Here is a 9,137-nt window from a genome sequence, read left to right as displayed (position 1 = left end):
TATTCTGGTGCTTTTGTCACTGCTACGACATTTGTCTTTGGATTGATTTCTAGCTGGTACACTTTCTACCATGTCCATTAATTTTTTCTACTCTACAAGGCTCGAAATTTTGTGGGAGGGAGCCAGTCGATTAGATCGACCCAGTATGCAACTGGTACTTAATTCATTGACTCCAAAAGGATGAAAGGCAGTCAACCTTGGTGGAGTTTGAACTCAGAACGTACAGACAGATTAAATACCACTAAACATTTCGCCTGGCGTGCTAATGTTTCTGCCAGCTCGCCGCCTTACCATGTCCAGTAATCTGTCATATGTCTGGTGTTGCAATAAGGACTGTATTGTCCAGCAAAGTGTAGGTTGTCTATGTTCAATCAACTTGTGGGGCCTTTCTATAAAGGCTGTCTCGCAGTGGAGCTTTTCTATGAAGGCCATCTCCTGGTGTGTTGGTGCTAAGTAAAAAAAGCCAAGTGGTTGGCATTAGGAAGGGTGTACAGCTGTAGAAATCAAGCCAAATCAGACTGGGACCTGGTGTAGCCCTCCAGCCTTGCCAGCTCCTCTTGAACCATCCAACTCATTGCCAAAATGGAAAACAAATAATGACGACGATTATTTATTTTAAAGGTATCAGAACTTTAACCCTTTTGTTACTGTATTTAGAGATGCTTTGTGTTTCTTTCAATTAATTTTAAATATAACAAAGAATTTAGTAAAATAACTTAGTTGTCATTCAGCTAGTGTTAGGAACATAAATTGTGACTTAGGTTTGGTAGATTTTAATTCAAAACCTATGAAAACAAGACATTTGTAATCAGAGCCAGAACTGGTTTCAGCCAGGTTGGTATCAAAAGGGTTAATCATTAACAACACAGTTACATAAATTAAAACAATTTATTCATAAATTCAATATTTTTAATTTTGGCAAAGAATATTGAAATCATATAAAAATAGTTTTCTTTACATATAGCATTGCCTTGACAGATACTTCAATCTTTTATTAAAAGTCAATACTAGGTTTGTCTTTGAACAGCAAACATTTACAGATAGATATGGTATTATTCTGAAAAAGGCAATACATTTTATTTATTTTTTTGTCTGAGCAGTGGATTTACAAATATTTGAAAGGATTTAGCTTCAGTAAAACCTGATCGGAATTTCATTTAAAAAGAAAGTGTTTTTTTTTTTTCTTTGAATATAAAAAAAAAATGCTAATTTGGCACAAAAACACTTTAAATTTGGAATTGTGATCCCATGTTAATCACAGAGGAACCTTTGTTTGTTTGAGGTCTCTTTGTAATGGAATGCAAAAACTGGAATCATATGAATTCGTTAATTTTTCAGTTGATTTGTAAAGACAGATTGTTTTTTTTTATTTTTATCAAAAATATTTGGGTTTTAATTTTCAGTTATTTTTAATTCCTGAAATTGGGAGAATATATGGATTAGTGAAGATATTAACTGGATATATTTTAGTGTTGGTGTGAAAGTGGACCTGAAGGGGTTGCATAGGCACGTGGCTATGATGTTTTGAAAGAATTTAATATTGCTTAGTAGACTGGCCTTTGTAGATGTCCACCTTAGACTACTAATAACTTAGATCTGCAATAGACTTAAATGGCTTTTATTTCATTTGATTCCTGGAATAGCAATGGACATTGAACAGAATTCAAAGCAGGACACTCAGTTAGGTATTAAAACCTAATACTAACTCCTAAATATAACAAGGTATCACAAACTGGAGGTCTAGTTGTCTGCTGTGGTTAACAGAATTCCAAAACCTATTCCATTACCATTCAATGCTTCCTATATTGTAAGAAATAGTAAATGGAATTGGTCAATGTTGTGTTGGTTGATGTTCTTTTATAGTGCAGAAAATGAAAGACGCTTTCAATTGCCACTTTTACCATTCAAAGAGAACAGAAGAAACTTACCTGTTTCTCACTCATTCAACCATTTCTCAGTTTACTTATTTCAGGTGACTAGTTATGTATTAATTAGAAATATTTGGAAAGGAGGGGGGGGGGGGTTAAATATGTCTTGGAGGAATTAAGAGGATTATCAAAACACTGTCCCCCACTCTTTAAAAGAGGGTTGCAACTGTTTTTCAATTTTTGAAACCAAATCCCAGAACCAATTGATTACCATTTTCAGATGGAAATGGTAAAACTGTTTGGGACTTTCCTTGATTTTTGGGTTTCAGTCATATCATTTCCATTTTTCAGCTCAGTACCTCTTTAGTCTCAGATCAGCAGTCCAGTTGTGGCCATCCCAGTTTTCTTTTTTCTAAACATTGAATAATGTGATACTGAGAGTGTATCGTAAAATAAATGGATGAGTTTTTATGTCTATAAATGTTTGAACATTCTGGAAAGACTTACTGGCTCAGGGAATGTATCAAATAATGGTATTTGAGTTGTGATGATTAAAGAGAAATGATGTAAGCATGGTTGTAAGGACTCTTGGTATCAGGAAGAGTTGAGATCAAATGATAAACATTATCTCACTGCCCAGTGTGTGTGTGTGTGAATGTGATGGTTGAAAATCATGCAAGCAATGTTGGTCATTTCTTCTGCAGAAACCATCTTGGGCCATGGAGAAATTTTACCAGGTGAAGGTCGGGGACAGAAAAGGCATCCAGTCATAGAAAGTAGACTTCAGCCAATTCCGTCTAACTCCTGAGGGGAAGGTGGACATTAAAAGGATAATAAATAGTTAGTGGCTGAACAATCTCATTTAAAGAGCTCCTGTTCTCATTTTTTTTTTCCACCTAAAAATTAAGATATTTTGTAATCTACCCCAGATTGTCAAATTGATATTATTTCTCAAGTAAAACTGAAATAAAATGCATCCAATTGTCCAGTAATGTTGCATAGTTGGGAGAGATAAACAGTTTGTTGTTTGTAATAAACCAACTAAATTGGTTGCTCAGTAATTAAAGTAACAGGAATGACAGATACTATTTTCCTTCATGAAATGGCAGAGGGGAGACTAAAATATTCTCAAATATGTCTGTTAACTTCCTGACAAGACCACCACTGACTAAAACAGTGGATACAAGGCTTGTTAATAAACTCTGTATACAATTGAAATAGCATTAAATAATACAACTTTTTATATATCCTACGTTGTGTGTAAACACTAGTGACAGGCATGATGCTGTGGCTTTTGTGTTTTTTTTTAAAAAAAAGAAAAGCATGTGACAAGCTCAAGATGGCTGAAATGTGTGTGACATTGATAAGGCTCCAACACAATATGGCTATAAAGAGATTTCTCTTGGACAAAAAAGAAAAAAAAACACCTTTCAATGATGTCTATACTTTTCAAGTATGGCACATGGTTACTTATTAATGTGAAGAGTCTTTTGGTGATTTAAGATTATAAATAATCCCATTCTCCTCAAAATATTAATTGCTGAAGCAAGATCTAAGATCAGGATTTTAGTCAAAGTAATACAGGAAGCGGAGGAACACCTTGTTGGTTTTGATGTGAATTAGAATGATTTTGGTTAATATTTCTACATTAATATTCCAAAACTAGAAATTAGTTTCAAACTTCACTGAAAAGATTAATTACAAACTTTTCAAAGAAACTTATGGAAGAAAATCTTCATAACTACCAAAGTCACAACTCCTGCTCTGGTTATTTATTTTTTTTCCTTTGAATAAAAATTGACTGCTGAAATAATTTCTAATCTGCCAAAAATTGCAAAATTTTATTGGCAGATTTTTTTTCCTAATAAAACTAAAATAAAATGCATTCTAATTCACTTAATGACAGCTATTTCACATTAGCAAACAAATTATACAGGGAGTGGGGGGGGGGGTTCTTACTATAAAACAGTGGCTTCGTCAATGTATAATCACCCAACCTTTTACAAGGATGGAAGGACACACTTACACTCAACAAATTAGATGTCAAACATTTTCTTTCTCAGGAGACTGTAGGTCTTTTCTAACCTAATTTAATATCAAGTATAAAAATGATTGATTTATACACAAACTAACCTTCAATTCTCTAAATTTGTAGAGGAAAATGGTATAAGAATGGGGAACATATTCCCAGAATATTCATTCATATATATATATTATACACACATGTTATGAATGGATTTAATATACAGAAATCGAAAAAAAAAACTTTACATCGGTATTTCTCTAAAAATTGATGAGATAGAAAAATTCAATGTCATATTCCTTGTTAAATTGTTTGGCTTCTGACTACAAAGACAGCCTCAGAGATCCCTTATTTGATAAATAGCTAAGGGTTAACAGGATGGGCATCTGGTTGTAAAACCATGTCACAATAAGACACTCCTCTAACTCATGCTAGCATGGAAAGACAATTGTAAAAATGAACAAAACAATGAACATAAAAAAAAAAAATGGTAGCAAGTATATTTTTCTGTAAATCTAGATACCATGTCGTATTTTCTGTATTCTGTATGGAGACAATCATCATCATCATCACTCACAGAAAATTTGGGATGTCTCTTCAGAGAGAAAAATCAGGAATTTATGAAGAGAATCGTTTGAAAATATTTCTGGCATATTTTGCATCACTAGTGCAATCTCTGGAAGTTGAAATTCAGAAATGACAGATGAATATCAGGACAATGGTTGTTGAAGGTTGCCAAGAAATTCTAATATAAAATGACCAGTTTATATCAGAATTGAGTGATGGCCATACAAACCAAGGGACATTTTGGGTTGATCAGTTTTTTTTTCTTTTCTTTTTTTGCACCTTGATTAGTATTACTATTCAAGAAAATGGTTCTTGTAGACACTCTGCAAGTCTGGAATGTCACTGGCAGCTGGTTTGGGTGGCTTTTTGTTTATAAAACCATAAGCAATCATTCTATCCAAACTTTAAAGACAATCAATCATTTGAATCAATTAAATCAACCAACGAAGTTATCGATTGCTGCTGCTGCTAGTGCTGTTGTTGTTGTTGTTGTTGTAATTAGTGTTACTGATTAACTGTGGTATGTAGGTGAATGGCGGCAGATTATCTCGCAGATGTTGAGGTGATAAGATATCTTCAGATCTACATCTTCGCATGGAATCTGGATGTGATGGACTTGATGACAATGAGGGCTTCGTATTCACTATCTCCTGGCTGCGGGCCAAGATATTTAAGGCTGTCTCGTAGTTCGGAGGGGGAGTGACTGGAACGTTCAACGAGAAAGATTGCTGAAAATTTAAAACAGAATTACTTTTATATAACTTCATTACAATAACCATTAAAATAATCGTTACAACACCTTTCTATTATTATATTACAGTAACTGTTAAAAAGAATTACAATTTATAAAACAGTTATAATTTCGCAGGAGTGGCTGTGTGGTAAGTAGCTTGCTTACCAACCACGTGGTTCCAGGTTCAGTCACAGTGGGTGGCACTGTTGGTAAGTGTCTTCTACTATAGCCTCGGGCCGACCAAAGCCTTGTGAGTGGATTTGGTAGACAGAAACTGAAAGAAGCCCATCGTATATATATGTGTGTGTGTGTGTCTGTCCCCCCCCCAACATCTCTTGACAACCAATGCTGGTATGTTTACGTCCATGTAACTTAGCGGTTCGGTTCGGCAAAAGAGACTGATAGAAGAAGTACTAGGTTTACAAAGAATAAGTCCTGGAGGTCAATTTGTTCGACTAAAGGCGGTGCTCCAGCATGGCCGCAGTCCAATGACTGAAACAAATAACAGTGTTACACTTTTTAAATGTCTAATTAGTGACTTTCTTCAAATGAACCACCTTTTTAAGACCTTTCACTCCTTTGATGGCACAGTCATCTATTGGTCAGTGTTAGTTGTCTGACATATTCAAAGTAACTTTACCACATATCATACAATACATGGACAAGTCTATCTACATTCAAAGAACGAAGAGGTGTCGTTTGCCCTACATCTCAAATTGTCTTCTCTACCAAATAGCAACATTAACATAAGTTGGCAAGTTTTTAACTCTGAATTCTATGATAGCAAAAGAACATTAAATAGAAAATGGTTTCCAGGAGAACTCTCACATCGTTTAGATGAGGTCTGTAACCAGGAAACTTTTCCCAATTTTTCAAAGTATTTAAACAATCATATGTTGTGGTCATGGCAGGATTAGTCAACTATCACCTCTCCTCTGCTGTGACTGACAGAGAAACTGGTAGCCTCCATGGTTGTCCATGTGGTAGACACATGAAAAATGTCTCCATGTGAAAGGAAACCCATTCAAAGTGGTAGAGGTGAAGAACTGTAGTTGATGTGAAACAAAGTTGGAACTGCAGCCATTATTGATATCTGTTTGTACACGAAGGGTTTGGGCTGAATGGTCTTTGTTATTATCAGACGTTTATTTCTTTGAAGCACCTTCATTTTGTCTGAACTCACGCAGATCTTGTGAAGTGAATGAATAAATACCAGTCCAACCATTTAAAATTTAATTGTAAGAAACTGAATCTCAAACCATCTCCAAATGGGTAAAGCAACTGATAACCACCCCTGCATAATGGCAGGGGGGAAATGGTGAACATTATCTAATAGTCCATTAGATATTTTCCCACAACCTATTAGTTATGTTAATAATGGTATATTTTATTGAAATACATTCTAATTTATATTCTATATATTAATATCAAAGTGCCTTATTTTAAAACCAGAAATAATAGCTTCTTATTGAGCAAAATATATTATTTGTCATGACAAAGTATTGGGTCTGGAGAGCCAGTGGTTGTACCAGGCTCCAGTCTGATCTGGCAATGTTTCTACAGCTGGATGCCCTTCCTAATGCCAACCACTCTGAGAGTGTAGTGGGTGCTTTTTATGTGCCACCAGCACAGGAGCCAGACAGGCGGGCCTGGCATCAATCACATTCAGATAGTGCTTTTTATGTGCCATTGGCACAGGAGCCAGTCAGGGGGCACTGGCCCCAGCTACGATGTTGGTTTTATTTGACTCAACAGGTCTTCTCAAACATATATCACCGGATGCATCAGGGGTATTCTTAACGGGGCCGGGTATGCATGGCTGTGATCTTACTTTAGCTGCCGGGTAAATAAAAGTTATATCATTTTGAAATTTGTTTATTGTTGTTATTAGAACTGGATAAAGCAACTTATGGCCATCCCTGTATATAAGAGAGAGCTTAAAGTGTCTTGTATTTACCATTCTCTGTCTTTCTGGTGTCATTGGATATCTATTTGTAGAAATGACCTCTTCATAAGGTGGAGGTGGTTGATATAGTGACAGGTTGTCAGACTCTACATCAGCTGAAGAGTTTACTTCCATCTGAGAATCAGCTGCAAAATTAGAAACAAAACAAAATTACATTAACATCGTTAATATTACACAAAACATCAACATTATTGCTATATCATCATCATCATCATCATCATTTTCATTACAAATAAGAACATTATCATTACAAACCTCTGTAAATGTTCAAGCTATAAGAAATAACAGCCAAGCTGTTCTTAAATCAAACTCTGACATCTTCAATGAGGAAGTATGAATCGGAAAAAATAGTTCCTGAGATACAAAACTGAGGGATGGTCATGGTTGGAATGTCTTTGGTTAGGGCTCTACTGAATGAAAGCTGACAAAGTTTTCAACAATTTACATAATCCTGATGACAATGATTCTTGTCCTCATTATCATTAATGGCAGAATGGTGAACCAAGTTCTCTTGAGGTGTTTAGTTACGTTCCTAGTCATTCCGAGTTCAAAACCTACCAGGGTTTAATAAAATAAACGGAACCCCAACACTTGACCAGTAGTTTAACTTGTTTATTAACCCAACATATGTCCAGATGCCAACAAAATCCTTTCTACAACAAGACTTCAAATTTGGTTGCCAGGAGCGGGAGTAAGTCAACCCCAGTACCCCACTGGTACTGATTTTATTGACCTCAAATGGATAAAAGGCTATGTCTATCTTGGTGAAATTTGAATCCAGATTGTAAAGTCAGGTGAAATGCTGCTAAGCATTTTGTTTGGTGTGCTAATAATTCTGCCACCTTAAGTGCCTACAATAATGGTTTCCAATTTGACCACAAGGGCAGCAATTTTGGGGGAGGGTACCGGTCACTACATAAATCCCCAGTATCCAGCTGGTACTTATTTTAATTGACAGGCAAAGTCAACTTTGGCAGAACTTGAACTCAGACCATAAAGACAGACGAAATGCTACTAATAATATTTAAAAATGCCTACATAAAACCTCATTCTTACTTGCAGCATCCCCTTTCATAATTAAGATGGGAGAGTGACTAACAAAATAGCTTTCTATACTTAGTTGCGTCCCTTTAGTTGAAATTCTGCACCGGTCAACACAGATCTTCATCCTTCTGGGACCAACAAAGTTTAAAGATTTCTGGGTACCAATTTACATGTGAGACGCATACCTGGGGCTGGTATATAATGTTTACATACCAGCCCCAGGAATACGGCTAATATGTAAATTGATATATCCAATAACTTAACACTATTGTATGCAGTGGCAAATTAAGCAATGTGTTGGGAGGTGAGAGTGGGTGAGATGAGCGCTGAAGAAGGGGGCAACAACCCCCAAAATAATGGCATATACACTCATTACCCACTTTTGTCTTTGACCACATTGTTTGTTTACGTCTGACGTCTTGATATGAAAAGTTGTAGAAAAATCAGTGCTGGGTCTAAATTCTATAGTATATCATCATCATCATCATCATTTAACTTCCATTGTCCATGCTGGCATGGGTTGGACGGTTTGACTGGGCTGGCATGCTGAAAGGCTGCATAAGACTCCAGCCTGATTTGGCATGGTTGTCTATGACTGGATGCCCTTCCTGACGCCAACCACTCCGAGAGTGTAATAGGTACTTTTATGTGCCACTGGCACAGGTGCCAATTTGTGTGACACCAGTATCTGCCATGACTGTGGTTTTACCTGGCTTGATGGGTTTTCTTCTCAAGCATGATATAATGCCAAAGGTCTTGGCCATTGCCTCTGTGAGGCCCAATGCTCTGTAGAGATAACCTTAACAAAACAATGAATAGGTGCAGGAGTGGCTGTGTGGTAAGTAGCTTGCTTACCAACCACATGGTTCCGGGTTCAGTCTCACTGCTACTTGTGAATGTCACAACGTGAGATATTCAGCAACAGTACTTTGGAGT

General features: G+C 36.2%; 1 protein-coding gene across 8 annotated transcripts in view; it reads right to left on the bottom strand.

Annotated features, from left to right (window-relative positions):
* Positions 1–874: 874 nt before the first annotated feature.
* Positions 875–9,137, bottom strand: part of LOC106874312 (uncharacterized) — a 75,109-nt gene continuing 66,846 nt past the window's right edge. For 4 of the 8 annotated variants that reach the window (XM_089365367.1, XM_089365346.1, XM_089365362.1 and 1 more), the window contains 2 exons: positions 7,149–7,414; positions 875–5,186 (listed from right to left, as the gene is read on the bottom strand). In XM_089365367.1, coding sequence (XP_089221493.1) covers positions 4,908–5,186; positions 7,149–7,271 — 402 coding nt within the window. In that variant the 5' untranslated portion in view covers positions 7,272–7,414 and the 3' untranslated portion in view covers positions 875–4,907. Of the gene's footprint in view, positions 5,187–7,148; positions 7,451–9,137 lie in introns of all 8 variants that reach the window. The other 4 variants (XM_089365358.1, XM_089365344.1, XM_089365350.1 and 1 more) reach the window with 2 other exon arrangements.

The sequence above is a fragment of the Octopus bimaculoides genome, chromosome 1, assembly GCF_046866305.1.
Source record: "Octopus bimaculoides isolate indiv1 chromosome 1, ASM4686630v1, whole genome shotgun sequence".
In the NCBI taxonomy this organism is placed as follows: Eukaryota; Metazoa; Mollusca; class Cephalopoda; order Octopoda; family Octopodidae; genus Octopus; species Octopus bimaculoides.
This window is presented reverse-complemented; position numbering and strand designations above follow the sequence as displayed.